The sequence below is a fragment of the Ovis aries genome, chromosome 2, assembly GCF_016772045.2.
Source record: "Ovis aries strain OAR_USU_Benz2616 breed Rambouillet chromosome 2, ARS-UI_Ramb_v3.0, whole genome shotgun sequence".
NCBI lineage: Eukaryota > Metazoa > Chordata > Mammalia > Artiodactyla > Bovidae > Ovis > Ovis aries.
In genome coordinates this window covers 141304540-141321797 of record NC_056055.1, presented here as the reverse complement: position 1 = coordinate 141321797, position 17258 = coordinate 141304540, and the positions used below count along the sequence as shown (strand labels likewise).

The window sequence follows — 17258 nt, the reverse complement described above, 5'->3', positions numbered from 1 at the left end:
AGTATTGTAACACAGCGCAGTAAGCTCAAGCGCTTAGCACAGAAGCCATCGCTATCAACACACCACAGCCTGTTACCAGGCAATGGGTCCAGCTCAGTCATTGGTCAGTGCCTCAGTGGGCCCCGCCCACAGGCAACCCACAGTTAAGAAAGGACAGTTAGTGAGGGGATTCAGGCAACAGCGGAGTGGTGGTCATGAGGTGGGGAGTGCGGTAAGAGGCAGATCCTGACCTCCTCCAGCTCACCCAACCTTGGGCCAGCCCGTGAGCTGGGGGCGCAGGGAACAGGCTTGGGGCTGTGTCTTACAGGGCTTCAGAATCCTCACCAAGGCCACCCACCATCTTTGGCCCAGGCCTCGAGGCAGTGGTGAACCTCTCCACCATCCTGGTTTCTGCGACCTAGTAGCAGAGGCAGGGTGCCTGGGTCGCACTCTATGGGACCTGGTCTCTCCCTTTTGGGTGGTCTGAGGAGCCTAAGGGTCAGATGGGTTGGACGTCTGGCTCCTTCAGCGATGACGGCTGGGCAGGATGTGGGAACCTGGCCCTGAAGGAGCTGCCAACTGGGTTCTGCTGCCTCTTAGACAGGACCTTGGAGGGTGAAAGCTGTACCGTGGGATCTCGCCCTTTCTTGTCAGGACAGAGAATAACATTCATTTGCTAGAGATTTACAGGAACATTGTTACCTGATCATGACCTGACTTCAAAAACAAAGGATCTGACACCAGGAAGTCTGCAACAACTAACCATGCCCCTCCCTCACCTTTTCTCTTTTAAAGTGGCTTTGCTGAAAGCTTTCAGTAGCTTTGGGCTCTGGCCTTAAGAACCATCTTCTTCCATGGAAGGGCCATCTCCTTCTATGGGCCTGTAATAAACCTTTCCCTGTTCCAGACTCCACTGTTTTGGTATTGTTTGGCCTTACTGTGCATCGGGCATGCAGACCTGGTGATGTTCCATAACACTATCAGGCTTTTGTCTCCAGCACGCCACTGAAATAACTTGCCAAGGTCAAGAATGTGCTGTCTTTTGCCAAATACAATAATGAATTCTCAGTTCCCGCTGTACTTGATGTACGAATAACAACTGATGCAGCTTTCCACTCCTTTCTTGAGCCGCTTCCTCTGTTTGGCTTGACAAAGTATAAGGCAAAGTGAAAGTCACTCAGCCGCTTCCGACTCTTTGAGACCCCAAGGACCATATAGTCCATGGAATTCTCCAGGCCAGAATACTGGAGTGGGTAGCGATTCCATCCTCCAGGGGATCTTCCTAACCCAGGGAACGAACCCAGGTCTCCTGCACTGTAGGTGGATTCTTTACCAGATGAGTCACCATTCTCTCCTTGACCTCACCAGCCTGTCCTCACCCATCTGCTGACTGCTCCTTATCCACACACCACCTGAGTGTGCAAAGCCAAGTATCTCTTCACCACTCTCTCCTACATAAGCTCAAGCAATTCTGTCGCTTTAAAAACTATATGCACCAAACAGTTCTCACATTTATCTTAGCGCAGAAATATATCTCCTTTGAGATCTTAGCTCATGTACCTAAATGCCTACGTGACATCATCGAATAGATCTCCACTAGACAACTCATACTGAACATGGAAAACTGAATTATTGATTCTGCCCCAAATCTGCAACCCCCTTCACAATCTCAGGAGACAACAACTCCACTCATTTGTACTTTCAGGCCCAACCCTTGAGTAATCTTTTTGTACTAGAGCACAGTGAGGACAGCCCTTAGCATTCAGGTATTGCTGCAGGCCATTCCCCTGTGCCCTTTTACCAGGTAGTGGTCCCACTCAGCCACAGGTCAGTGCTGCTATAGGCCCTTCCCACAAGAAACGGTCAATGAGTGACCACCGGTGGTCCTGCTCAGTCACTGGTAGCTGCTGCAGTGGGCCCTGCCCACAAGCAACCAGCTGTCACAAAGCCACAGTGAGTGAGGGCATTCAGCCAACAGGGGAGTGGTAGCTGTGAGATGGAGAGTGAGGTAAGACACAGATCACAACCTTTTCCCTGGGGCCCTCCAGCTCATTCAGCCTTGGACCAGCAGGTGAGCTGGGGAGCCCAGGGGACAGGCTGGGGCTGTGTCCTGCATAGCTCCAGAGCCCTCGTCAGGGCCACCCACTGCCTGGGTCCAGCCCCTAAGGTGACAGCAAACCTTTCCCCCATCCCTGCCTCTGAGACCTAATGGCAGTGGCCGTCTGCAAAGGATACAGTCTGTGGGACCCTGCAGGCGGCCCGGGGAACCTGAGGACCAGCTGGGTCCTGGGCTCCTGGCTTTCCCGGCAACGACAGCTGGGCAGGTCTGCAGACCTGGACTTCAGGGAGCTGCCAGCTGAGATCAGCCTGCTCTTAGTCAGGATCTGGACCTTGAAGGGGGAAAGCTGTCCCTTTCTTGTCAGGACAGGGACTAACATTCATTTGTTACCCTACCAAACTTGACCTCAAGTACAAAGAATCTGACACCAAGAAGTTTGCAACAACTAATGACACCCCCTTCCTCATCTCTTTTATGAAAGGTCTTTGCTGAAAGCTTTCAAGAAGTTTGGGGTTTTTAAGACATGAGGCACCCATCTCCTTGCACGGTCCTGCAATAAACCTTACTCTGTTCCAAACACCAATGTTTTAGCATTGTCTGGCCTCACTGGGCACACAGACTTGCATTTTGAATAACATTCTGAGTTCTCTCTCCTCCATCCAGAAATCTCCAGATTATCAATCTGTTTATCAGTCGCCACCTCCACTACTCCCCACCCTGGGCCAGGTCACATCATCAGTTTTTGCACCACAGCAATAGCCTTGACAACAGGCTCTCTGCTTCTACCCTAAGGTCTCTCTATGGGATCTACTCTCTATAACGTAATCACAGTGCCTATTTTAAAATTTAACTCAGATCATGCAACTCTTCGGCTCACAAACCTTCCATGGTTTTCCATGCCCAAACAGTGAAATCCAAAGTCTTCACTACAGGTTATATGGTTCAGCCCCTGATAATCCTCTGATTCAGCCCCTGATAATCCTCTGTCCTCACTCCCTACCACTCTGGCCACACTAGTTCCCTAGCTGTTTCTATAACTGCTTAAAACACGTTTCCTGCTCAGAATCTTTGCAATCAGCTTTGCTCTGCCTAAAACTCGCTTGCTCCACACAACCTGATGGCTGATTCCTCACTTCTGTCAGAGGTCTGCTTAAATATCCCTTTACTTAGACAGCACTTTTATGGTATGTAGAATTCTGTAATGGCCTCCAACCTTCCTGTCCCCTGGTGTAAGTGCCCTGTGTAATCCTCTCCTCTGAGTGTGACTAGGAGCTTTAAATATGATGGACTCTCACTCCTGTAATTACATTTTATGGCAAAAGTGAAGGGGTTTTGCAGATATAATTCAAATTCCAAATCAGTTGATTTTGACTTAATCAAAAAGAGGATTAATTCTAGAGACTTCACTGGTTGTCCAGAGGTTATGACTCAGCACTCCCAGTGCAGAGGATCTGGGTTTGACCTCATCAGAGAACTAGTTCCCGCATGCCACAGCTGAAGATCTCACAAGCTGCAACCAAGACCCAGTGCAGCCAAATAAATATTTTTTAAAACAGGAGATTATTCTAGATGAGACTGGCTAAATTAGGTGAAAAATCTTTAACTGAGCCCTTGCAGGGGAGGGGAGTTGGTCTCTGGCTGCCTCTGAAGAAAGTAGTCACGCTGTTAACTGTCTAGACTGGGATAGCCTACAAGAGCCAAGGAAGGAACCTGCAAGGAACTGAATTCTGCCCACACCCAGATGACCTTGAAAGAAGCCCGTAAGCTCCAGGTGAACAGGCCTTAACTGCAGTCTGGTGAGACATGGCACTCTCCTACAGTCTCCCAGGTAGACTATGTCTGGATTTCTGACCTACAGAAGCTGTGAGATAATAAGTTGACATTGTTTCAAGCCACAAAGTTTTTGGTAACCTGTTACATGGCAGTAGAAAACTAACATGCATTCCTTAATAGAGAATAGCACCATCAGACTTTCTGGCCTCCTGATGGCAGCTTTTCCTTCAGAGAAATCGAGATATCATATCAGTAATGCTCCTGTTGGACTTGTTCCCTACCTCTAAAATGTAAGCTCCTGGAGGGCAAGAAATTTGTCTTCTGTCTCTTCCCTTGTTGCATCACGAGGCCTAGAACAGTGGCATGCACAAGGCAGGTGCTCGATAAACATCTATAGGATGAATGAGTGTCTCTGCTGTTTATGTTTACATCAGCACAGAGCGATCTCAAAACCTTAATAGCATTTAACTTTTAAGTTTCAAAGGCTACTTCTCAAATTACAGTTGACCTTCAAACAACAGGGATTTGAACTGTGCTGGTCAACTTATATGTGGATTTTTTTTCCAACATACCACAGGACCACACAGCCTATGGTTGGTTAAATCTGTGGATGTGGAACTGTGTATATAGAGGGCTAGCTATAAAGTTAAAAGTGGATTTTCTACTTTGTTGGGGGTCAGTGCCCCTAGTCCCCACACTGTTCACTACTGTATAAGGAGTGCCCTTGAAGGAATCCAACAATATATTCTGTGAGTTCTCAAATCAAAAGAAAAACACTAGTATAAACAAATATCCTGTAAACATTTAACAACAAAAAACAATGCACATGAGCAATTAGACACAAACATATGTTTGCTAAAAATAAGCTATATTAAAATTCACTTCCTTTTTTTTGAAAGTATCATTGATATATCTCATTTTCAGGACACTATTAATAGATCCTTTTACATTAGCCTAGATAGCATATTCAAAAGCAGAGACATTACTTTCCGACTAAGGTCCGTCTAGTCAAGGCTATGGTTTTTCCAGTGGTCATGTATGGATGTGAGAGTTGGACTGTGAAGAAGGCTGAGCGCCAAAGAATTGATGCTTTTAAACTGTGGTGTTGGAGAAGACTCTTGAGAGTTCCTTGGACTGCAGGGAGATCAACCCTGGGATTTCTTTAGAAGGAATGATGCTAAAGCTGAAACTCCAGTACTTCGGCCACCTCATGCGAAAACTTGACTCATTGGAAAAGACTCTGATGCTGGGAGGGATTGGGGGCAGGAGGAGAAGGGGACGACAGAGGATGAGATGGCTGGATGGCATCACTGACTTGATGGACGTGTTTGGGTGAACTCCGGGAGTTGGTGATGGACAGGGAGGCCTGGCGTGCTGCGGTTCATGGGGTCACAAAGAGTCAGACATGACTGAGCGACTGAACTGACTGACTGACATTAGCCTTCTCAATAGTTAAATGTTGACTAAAAGGCAGTAGAATCAATGGGATTTGATTGAGCAACTATACCAAAAAATACTTAATTGTTGAAAGTCATTCAGAAAGCAAATAGTTTCTAAGAGATGCCAGAAAGTTCTGTCCTACTTGAACTGTTGAACACATTGATCAGTGTTTTGAATAAAGACACAAAAGATAGGGTCATCAAATTGACAAGTGATGTATATACAAACACTGTCTCTAATAAAGACAGACACATTGACAGAAGTGAAGTGTACAGAAGGCAAGCAATGAGTCAAAATCAACAGGTCCATTATTATACTGACAAATGGTAAGACATACACAGTTTTAAAACACAAGTAGCAATTCAGAATTAGATTTGGTAGCACTTCAAATGGAGAGAAAATAAAAAAACAACCAAGATCAGAGATTTTTTTATCACCAAATTACACAGCTATTTTAAAAGGCAATGAAAACTTGGGCTGCTTTAGGAGAAATAAGTGCGAATTGCAAAAATCACGTGATATAACTACTGTTCCAGTCTGCTTAGCTCCCAAGTGAAGTCCTGCATTTAAATATGAGTGCTACATACAAGGAACATGATCGAACGGAGGAGAGTTTAGAGGTCAAAGTTAAATGAATTCCTATCCTGCAGAACTTTTTAGACCCTTTAATGTTAATGTTCTTTGTGATTTCCATAAAAAGGGGTGTGTGGGGGTGTGTGTGTGATAGATGGATATGAAACATTGTTTCTTAATTTATTTGAACAGGGAACTCTTTCTTCATGGAGAATCTTATAACACTAGTGATCTCAGCCATAAACTCAGGAAAACCACCACCTAGGCCCAATGTTCAACATCACTAATTATTAGAGAAACACAAAACTACAATAAGGTATCACCTCACACCAGTGAGAACGGCCATCATCAAAAAATCTACAAACAAAAATGCTGCAGAGGGTGTGGAGAAAAGCAGACTCTTTGCACTGCTGGTGGAAATGTAAATTGATACAGCCACAATGGAGAACCGTTTGGAGATTCCTTAAAACACTAAAAACAGAACTCTTCCATGACCCACCAGTCCCACTACTGGACATGTACTTTTAGGAAACCATAATGCAGAAAGACATTCACCCCTATGTTCATTTCAGCACTGTTTACAGGAGCTAGGACATGGAAGCAACCTAAATGTCCATCAACAGATGAATGGATAAGGAAGACATGGTACATATACACAATGGACTGTGACTCAGCCATTAAAAGGAGCGAGTTTGGGTCATTTGCAGAGACATGGATGGACCTAGAGACTATCATATAGAGTGAAGTAAGTCAGAAAGAGGAAAAACAAATTGTGTATATTAATGCATATGTATAGAATCTAAAAACCAGTATGAAAGTGAAAGTGAAGTCGCTCAGTGGTGTCCGACTCTTTGCAACCCCATGTACTGTAGCCTACCAGGCTCCTCCGTCCATGGGATTTTCCAGACAAGAATACTGGAGTGGGTTGCCATTTCCTTCTCCAGGAGATCTTCCCGACCCAGGGATTGAACCCGGGTCTCCTGCATTGCAGGCAGACGCTGTACCATCTGAGCCACCAGATGAACCTATGTGCAAAACAGAAACGTAGACACAGACGTAGAGAACTAACAAATGGACACCAAAAGGAGAAGGGGCAGGGTAAGATGAACTGAGAGATCGGGACTGACATGTACACACTACTATGCATGGAGCAGGTAACTAGTGAGACCCTGCTGTATGGTACAGAGAACTCTACTCAGTGATCTGTAGTGATCTAGACAGGAGAGAAATCCAGAAGGGAGGGGACATGCGTATACAAATGGCTGACTCACGCTGCTGTACAGCAGAAACTAGCACAGTGTTGTGATGCAACCATACTCCAATTAAAAAAGTGTAGACTAGATGTAGACTAAGTGTCAGTAAGGGCAATAAACAAGGAGGAGTAGAAGGGGGATATAGAACTGTATCATGAGAAGCGAGGCCAAAACTATTTTGCCGAGGGAGGGTGAAGAGTAAGCCTGGCCACCAACAAACACTTCTCAGAAAAATGAGGGAATGCAGTTGCTCTATACTGTCCTGGTACCTACAGCAATACTGTATTTGCAAGTAAGGCTCAAAATATGCATTTTAACACTCTCTTCAGGAGACTTTTATCCAGAGAGCCTGATAGTTGCTCTAAGGGTCAGAAATAGAGCCCCAAACAGGAAGGTCAGCTAAATCTTCAGGAAGACCACTGCAATTAAAGCTTTTTAGTATCACAGGGATGATGGTGGAAACAAGAGTGAGCTGAAGTATGTACAGGGGCTGGTTAACACCCAGCAGGGACATCAAAGAAAAGACACCTGCATTCGTCAAGCAGGAGGTCAGATGACTTCCAACACTGCACTTCCAACACCACACGCTCAGGGGGCTAGTCTGAAACCTCCACAGTCTCACTCACCCTTATGTCTCAAAGACAAACACGGAGCCCAGCACAGAATGGCTCTCAGAAATACCGGTGCGATGTGTGAATAAATGAAGTGAAAAATAAAAGCATCTGGCTCCAAAGTCAAATGAAAAGAGAATGGCTATTTCATTTTTTGGAGACTGCTAAATACACCAATTGTGAATTACAATCAAGGTTACTCACAAATACAAGGAAATAGTCTTGTAATAATTTCACATCTTCACTTGGAAATCAACTCTGAATTAAATCACACCAAGGGTGGCTGTGAGGTTCCCACGGTCAATATGTGAAAATGCACTGCAGATTGTAAACGACTATCAGAAGGACCGGGTGATTGTGGTAATAATAATCCAGCCTGACAGATTAGGATAATTCAGAGGGCTGGAAACTAACCTTGAAAATGAAACCACCTTTTATAGCCACAGGCCTGAAAAAGGTCCATTAGCCATGTGTTCTATTTGTTTAATTGTCAAAGGAGGGCATATTTTAAAACACCTTCAAAAATGTGATGGTGTTCTAATTGACCTGGTAAGTTAAGCTATTTATAGTTAAGTCTAAGCAAATTTCTTTAGTCATGAGACACCAAATTCTCAACAAAGAATATACATTATATCGACCCTATATTTAAAAATTCTCAAAATAGAAAGCTTTCTTTCACTAGATACAAAGACTAGACTGTCAGATACCATATTTGTATCCATTTCCTAGAAGACTCAGGCTTCTTTCAAAATATATCTATCATTTCTCCACAGTGGCTGATCAAACCTGTCACTGCAGAATGTTCTGAACAGGCAACTTGTAGTACAAGCATGGTTTATTTCTGTCAGAGGCTGACTGCTGAAGTGTGAAAGAAACTCATTAAAAATCTCTTACTGTGAACTTATATTGTTAAAAAGAAAAAAAAAAAGAAAGAAAAGGGGAAAAGAGAAAAAAAACCTCAAGAAAGAAAAAGGAAGGAAAAAAAATACTTAATGAAGGGTACACTGAGCCTGCAGATACACTCATATGGTGCTTTTCTTTCTTATTCTTCTTGAGGAAACAATTGCAAGAGAGCAATTAGTCCTGGGAATACAGCCCACACTGACTATCCCAGGAAATCAAATAAGATCATTTTATTTTATGCTAATATTATGAAAAACTAAGAAAGTAGATTAGAATACTGTACTATAGTAAAAATGATGCAAAATAAACAACATTGTTTACCTTAATCTTAAAACGAGGTTTACAGCACAAGAAGCTTCTCTGTAGTCTTCACTAGCGTTGGGTAAGCCCTTTAAAAACAAAACAGCCAACGGTTATAAACTCAGGAAACAAATGCATAAAATCATGATAACCCTTGATTCATAAGAGTCCTTTCTTCCTGGAAATTTCAATACTAGGCCTTTTATTACAGGCCTATTATTTGGGCACATAACACCTCTGTGTGAAGGCTGGAATGATGTTTATCTCCCATCACAACTGTGGATCTGAATGTTTCATATAGAAGGCCTCGGTAGGATGGGCCCTGTGAACAACTGGTATACGCTGTAGTAAGTCCAAAGAAGAACTATCAGCCATTTAAAGGGGCACCTTGCAACCTGAGCCATGGACTGCATCTACTGGGCCTTGGAGGTGCACAAAGGTTAGGCCCTTTAAACTTAAAAGATGCAGAGGAAGAAGGAAGCTAGCAGATGAGGCCACAGTTTACCTTCTCACCTAGAGCCTGTTTCCTTGAACACAGATCATCAGTCATGAATGCCTCTACTGAACAGGCCCTTCCTACTTTGTGAATCCCTGGACATGAGCCCTTCCTGTCACAGTAGAAAAAATAAGGAATTTTTGGTCAAGACTTGGCTCTGCCACTGACCAGCTTTGCAACTGTGGGCAAGTCATTCTGTGAATGTATTTTCTCATTTACTAAATGGGGATAATATTTGCCTTGAAAGTTTCCTGGGAGAACAAATACTATATATGAAAAGGAGTCCAACTATACCATGTTATACAACACTAGGTATCCTGATCCCTTTTTCCATTTCCTTTGTTCTTTGCCTTCTGACCCTTTATTATTCCTACGTCTCCTTCTATCATTCAGCCAATCCCTGTAATTTATATCAAGGTGCTACACTAAGTTGCCTGCCGAGTCGCTTCAGTCGTGTCTGACTCTGTGTGACCCCATGGATGTAGCCCCGCCAGGCTCCTCTGTCCATGGGATTCTCCAGGCAAGAACACTGGAGTGGGCTGTCACTCTCCAGGGGAATCTCCCTGACCCCTGACGTGATCGAATCCACGTCTCTTACGTCTCCTGAAATGGCAGGCGAGGTCTTTACTCACAACTAGCGCCACCTAGGAAGCTAAGTTGCTTAACACAAAGTAAAGACATAAACTTAACCCTGATTCCACCTCTAAGCTGTTGTGCAACCATGGATGAGCCACTTGGCCTCTGCAAATCTTTGCTTCCTCATCTGTAAAACAAGGGTCAAAGACTAGATGTCTGACCTGCAACCACGAAAGCCCATCACTCCCTCTCCTACCCATACAGCTATTTCATAACATACAGATCAGGTGGAATAGAAATAAACTTAAATGGAATATGCAGATTTAAGGGGGAAATTTGATCACCAGGCTGGTAATACTTGATAGTATAACCACGCTGGGCTTCCCTTGTAGCTCATCACGTAAAGAATCCACCTGCAATGTAGGAGACCCTGGTTCCATTCCAGGTTAGGAAGATCCCCTGGAGAAGGGATAAACTACCCACTCCAGTATTCTTGGACTTCCCTGGCAGCTCCTGACTGCATTGCAAGAGGCCTGGGTTTGATCCCTGGATTGGGAAGATCCCCTGGAGGAAAGCATGGCAACCCACTCCAGTATTCTTGCCTGGAAAATCCCATGGATAGAAGAGCCTGGCAGGCTACAGTCGATGGGGTTGCAAAGGGTCAGACATGACTGAGCAACTAAGCATAGCACATAACCTCTTTGAGAGCCAAAGGGCTTACTATTAACTACATGCAAAATCAAAAGGGGGGGCCTACACTCTGAGTTTGCATCCACAGTCCCTACCCTGGATAGCTCAGCATCCTTCATCAGGACCCAACACAACTCATGGCACACGAGTTCTGTCACATAACTTTTAATACGAATTCATTTCACAGTCACTGAACTATTATTTTTACAAGGAAAGTTGTAGAGATAAACTGGCTCATGAAATTCAAGGATAAAAGAATTACAAAAAAGTCATAGAAATCCAACCGGGAGCAAAGAAAGAAAAGTATCAATTAACTATAATGTTTTGTGACTGGAACCTAGTAGAATGGTGAGTCATTTTCTGTCCTTTTCCCATTTCACACAGTACCAGCAATTTTGGAAGCAGTCTGGTAATCAGTTCTTGCCTTTGAACCTATCATTTAAAGGTTGGAGGCCCTGAGAAGCATGGTCATTAGTGACAGTCCTCTATTTTTCCATACCCATTAAAAAAGAGAGTTTACAAGCCCCTGCTCTAGAAGCACTACCCTGATACCATCTATCTTTCTAAAATGCCAGGATTTTTTTTAAAAATCTGTCTTCAAAGCATCTCAAATGTAAATGACAGGCAGAGAAACGTACCTGTGAGTCCTGCACAGAAAGGGACTGTATCTGCTCGGGGATGCTGCTGGCGTTCACCACCATCTGTTAAGAGACCCACCGTTACAGCACGTTAGGACGCTGAAATGGGACATTAAGGTCAGTCTGGTGACATAAGTCTCAGTTATCAGAGACAAAAATCTTAAATAATTTAAGGAATTTTAAAGCACCATTTCCTGGAGTGTGGTCCTTTGACAACCTTCATCGGGATCACCAAGGACACAACTTAAAGATTCCTGGGTACCAGCTGGCCTATGATTCAGAATTTCATTGAGACAGGAGAGAATCTGTATCTTTACTAAAGTGCCCAGGTGACCCTTATGCTTTTAGAGAACCACTGAGCTTAAGTAAAAAGGCATGGACAATTTGGTATTTTAAACTTGATAACAGAAAGATGCTCAAGGACCATTTTTTCTTTCTCATTGCACAACTTCATCTCAAGATGAGAGCCCCTTAATGAAAGGATGTTAGGATTTGCACAACTTGCCCCTTTTAATCATTACTTTGAACAATTTATTTACAGCACTAGATTTCAAAAACTATCTTCCCCAGAAGAGAACCTAAAGTGAGAGATTATATTTTTTCCCTCTAAGCTAGAAACCTGACCCCAATGTGATACCCCAAATATTTCTGCCTCAAGGCCCACTTTTGTGAACTCTGCCCTAGAACACAACTTGAAAGACAAACTGCAAGAGACACAGCATCAACAAAGAATGAAAAATACATATTATTCCCTAAACTCACCATCAATTCTAAAATTATCAGAAGTCATCAGAAATTCTTTGTGCCCGAGTTTTCTAAAGTTTGAACATAAAATTTTTGTCTGCTTCTGCAAAGATAACTGCATGTATGTTTCCACAAAAAATAACTGAAGACAACGGCACCCCACTCCAGTACTCTTGCCTGGAAAATCCCATGGATGGAGGAGCCTGGTAGGCTGCAGTCCATGGGGTCGCTGAGGGTCGGACATGACTGAGTGACTTCACTTTCACTTTTCACTTTCATGCATTGGAGAAGGAAATGGCAGCCCACTCCAGTGTTCTTGCCTGGAGAATCCCTAGGACGAGGAGCCTGGTGGGCTGCCGTCTAAGGGGTCGCACAGAGTCGGACACGACTGAAGCGACTTAGCAGGTAGCAGCAATGAAGAAATAGGTGGAAGTGCAACTGCATCTGCAATTTACTTTGAATTGCGTCCCAAATCAAAGATGGACCAACAGATGAATAGACAACTGTAAGATGAAGCAAGTATAGTAATGGCAGAATTGAGGTAATTGCTGGGTAGATGTTCACTATAAAATGCTTTTAATGTTGTCATATTTTGGAAATTTTTCACAGAAAAATGTTGGGGTGAAATGATTATATTAGAAGAACAAATAACCTATATTTACTAACCAGCCAGAGGACCTTCCCCCACCCCAAATGATTTCTTGTAAAGAAATTTCCAGACTGATTCCACAATCTTCTTTATCTTTAAATTAAAAATATATATATATTTATTGAAGCAGAGTTGATTTACAATGTTGTGTTGCTTTCTGGTATACAGCCAAGTGATTCAGTTATACATATATATTCTTTTTCATATTCTTCTCCATTATGGTTTATTACAGGATACTGAATACAGTTCCCTGTGCTACACAGTAGGATCTTGTTCATTTATTGTATACTAGTGTGTATCTGCTAATCCCAAATTCCTAATTTAACATCCCCCCCCAATTTTAGTAATTATAAATTTGTTTTCTATGTCTGTGAGTCTGTATCTGTTTTGTAAATAAGTTCTTCTTCTTTTTTTTTTTTTAATGTTTTGGTTTTTGGTCCCAAGGCATGTGGGATCTTAGCTTCTTGACCGAGGATTGAACACTCACCCCCTGCATTGGAAGGCAAAGTCTTAACCACTGGACTCCCAGGGAAGCCCAGTAAAAAGGTTCATTCTTAGTTAAGGTTTGAGATACAACCAAAAGCCACATGAGCACCTACAGAATATTCTACCTTTAGTCAAAGAAGGTTTGTAATCTGGAAAATTCTTAATGGCATTTACTACAGGTGACAACTTCTCTTGTCCCTGGGGAGGTCCATCTCCTGCCTTGACCCTTACTCCTGGACCATCAGGAGCACAGAGAACTACTTAGCTGGGGGCTGGAACCCCATGCATACCACATAGCCTCACTGTGTAGGTATAACCCTGCATGAGAAAAAAACCAGTCTCCAGCCCCCACTGGTATACGAAGTGTGCAGAGACATATAGGAGAGGTGGAGAGAGGGTGTCCCTGCACAAAATCTCTTCCTTGACAACCGACCAGCTCTAGTCTGCTATAGCTCACCACCACAGATCCCATTCTATTAGTTTACGGCATGACTTCTGGGTATACATTTTCAAATGTCAAAACTTCCAAGAAAGCTAACACATTAAGCAGCTGTCTTTCATTAACAGTAAAATATATATTTGTCTATTGTGCTTTTTCTTTTTTGCTTTTAAACAGTTTGCTATTAAGATGGACACTTGAGAAAATGAGTGTTTTTACAGGAAGAGGAAAGAAAAATAATAGATTAATACTGGACACAGCCCTGGAGCCAAGCCTCTGGGACTGAATGAAAGAGGAAAAGATCTTGGAATGGAGAGAAAAAAGTGACAACATCCATTTTTCTCATTTTTCATAACGCTCTGTCTAATCTTCTCATTTTCTGTATAGCTAAATGCAATGTGTTATCCTGGATTGAATCCTGAGACAGAAAAGGGATGTCCGTGGATAAACCAGTGAAATTCAAATAAAATCTGAGATTAAGCAGACGATAACGCAGCACTGACATGACTCAGCGACTAGACGACGACAAACGAAAGATCACTGATGATTTTTAGTTGTGACAAGCATACCGAGGCTACAAAAGAAATTAACAGTGAAAGAGCACAGAGGAGGGATGGAGGAGAACTCCAAACTACCTCTGCAAATTTTCTGTAAACCTAAAATCATTCCAAAGCAAAAGGTTTCTTTCCAGAAATACAGAAGACTAATTTTAGCCACAACTAGTTAGAAAGCCAGTCGCCTGCAAAAAGAACACCTTTTAGGAAGTGATGTCATAAAAACATCAAGTTAAAGCCAGCTGTGATGACTACGGCTTGGTACAATCAATTTGGAGGGAGAAATCAAATCTTGGCCTCCAACGACAAATGGATATAAGACAAACGACATGAGAGCTGACAGGCTTTTGGAAAATGCAATGTCATCAGAAGTAATTTTAAAAAGCTAAAGGCAGTTTTAACAATCATCCAGCGATGCAATGAATTTAGCTTTTACATGGTGTCTAAGCTGTGGTGCAATTCACTTACCCTAAATCCACACCAAATGTATTTTCTTTTCAGAACAAAATATCAGAGTTTGGAAACAATGAACCTAGCCTAGACTCTCTGACAAAATTCTTCAATGTACCTGCTATGGGCCCTACAGAGCTTCTGTCATCAAATCTGCCCACTTGGCATCATTGCTTTCAATTATTAAGGAACAAGGACAACTTTCCCAAAGGGATTTCTGAAGTGTCACAGTTGTTCGGGAGGAGGGAGGCTTGTTTGAGACTTCTAGTAATTAGGCAGATATTGAAAACAAATCTTCAGGGACGTGGAACATACAACCTTCCTGGATTCCAGTCTGGACTTCTGAATTCAGAGCAGCTGGTGTGTTTTTCCTAGTCAATGGTCCTTGATCCTAGTTAGCCACATGTCAGAATCATGTGAGCAGCTTTTTATAAATCAGAATTGCCCCAGACATCACTCCAAACCAGCAAATCGTAATTTGATTTGCTGGGTCTAGGGAGCTGCATTTTTAAAGCTCTCAGTTTTTCTGATATGGAGCCAGGATTGCAAATCATGTTTTCATGTCACCTAACATATGAATTATTTATTTACTACAAATTAATAATTAATAGTAGGTGACTAAAACTTTGCAAGGCTATTCCTAAAAAACCAAGTTAGGGACACACTAGGACCAATTTCTCACTGAGTTTGGCTATGAATCTCAATAGATAAGTGTTGTAACTCTGCAGCTTGACAGTTTACACCAGAATGTCTCATCTCCAAATACAGCCCAGTACCTGGCACATCTACCCAATGTCCCTCTGACAAATACCCGCCCCCTGGCCTTCTCGATTTTCTCCAACTAATGCTATTAATACAAAAACTGGACATTCTGTCCTATGCTTCCCGGGAAGCCAAAGAGTCCCTCACAAAACCAGCATTTCTAAAACAACCCTCATCTACTAGAGCATCTCAATCTAAATAGGGAACTACTAAGGTTACTTTTTCTAAACTTCGGCTGGATTATAAAACATCTTCTGTCTCTTCCTCCTTTTCTCATCTATTCATAAATATGATAGAAGTATTCAGACATTTGTTTAATGTCTGATTTTCAGTACATGGGTATCTATGTCACCAGCAAAAATGTACAACACACTTACTAGATGCTAAGGGAAGACAAATGTGAATAAAATACCATCCCAGTCACCCAGTGACTTACAGTCAAGTAAACAACTCAACTGCAATTTAAATGATGAGTATTACTGAAAAGCTTATTAACATGTAAACGCAGTGGCATTTCAATGTACCATTTAGTACAGACTAAGCATTTTCTCTCTAAAAGATGTTTAAAGGTAAATGGTACACAGTCTGAGACTGTATATAGCTTTTTTTCCCCCCAGTTTTATTGAGGTATAGATGACAAGATATTTAGCATGACACAGCTTTTGATAACAGCAGCTATAAAAATCCAAAGTCAGCAGATTCTATCACAATTCTATGTCCTTATGATTTATATGTGCACCCCTCAAAATGCATATACAAAAATGTTAATGGAATATAGTCTATAATAGCAACCTCAATGTTCTCACCAAGAAAGAAATGGTTAAATAAACCACTGTGATATGGAATACCCCGCAGCAGTTAAAAATAAAAAGGCAATTCTATAGCAAGTATTGTGGAAAGATTTCCAAGATATAAGGCAAGATGCAAAATTTTATAGTTTTTATGATCTTAATGTTTTTTAAGTGATATGCTAGATTTCTTTACGTACACATTTGTATGTGAACAAATAAGAAAAGGTCTGGAAGAAAACAGTGCAAACTGATAACCTCTGGAAAGACAGGACAGTCACAGGGGTCTGAGGGGCAGCAAGATAAAATGGTCCTTTAGAGTTATTTCTCTTTAATTCTCCCATACCTTTTACAAGTCTTTACGTCCCTCTCAATAAGGCCTACCCAGACCCACACATTTAAAATTATAAACTCCGACCATACGATACCTCACCCTCTACGAACGCTATTCGATTTTTTCCCCATTACTCCTATTCCATTGTAACAAACCACATAACCGACTTATGACCACTCCTGGATATCATTTATCTACTCCCACCGGAATGAAGGCTTCACAAGAGCTCTGATTTCCTCACTGACGTATCCCCAGTGCCCACTAAAACAGTGCACATCATATGCTCATTACACATATTTACATACATTATTTCTATTAAATAATTTACTTAAATTTGTTGAATATATTCAACAATTTTCATTTCCTTTATAACAGATTAAAAAATAGCTTTTGCTTCGCATCCAAAAAGCAATTGGGTGTGCCTGGCCAATCACGGGGCTACTTTAATTAAAAGCTGAAAGGACACAGGAACCATCACTGGAGAGAAGGAACACAGCGCATGATGCTGAAATGTCAGCCCTGCCAAGAGCAAATAAACCGCCAAACAGAAACAAACAAAAACGGTGGGAGCTGTGTCACAGCAGGTGGAGCTGGTGATGTCTGAAGTTTGGTAGGAGTCATCCAAACTAACGTATACTTTCACAGAAATAAGCCTATCTATATACTTCCTTAATCATGCCCAAGTTGCCAGTATGGGCACAGGTGCCACTGGGAAATCAAAGGCGTCTAGATAGAGTGAAGTGCCCAAGACTTCAAATCCC

General features: G+C 42.3%; 1 protein-coding gene across 3 annotated transcripts in view; it reads right to left on the bottom strand.

Moving 5' to 3' along the window:
* The window catches only part of STK39 (serine/threonine kinase 39), a 317482-nt gene that overhangs the window by 115992 nt on the left and 184232 nt on the right, over positions 1 to 17258 (bottom strand). For all 3 annotated transcript variants that reach the window (XM_060409809.1, XM_027964892.3, XM_060409810.1), the window contains exons 13-14: positions 11292 to 11354; positions 8913 to 8980 (exon numbers count right to left, since the gene is read on the bottom strand). In XM_060409809.1, coding sequence (XP_060265792.1) covers positions 8913 to 8980; positions 11292 to 11354 — 131 coding nt within the window. The remainder of the gene's footprint in view (positions 1 to 8912; positions 8981 to 11291; positions 11355 to 17258) is intronic.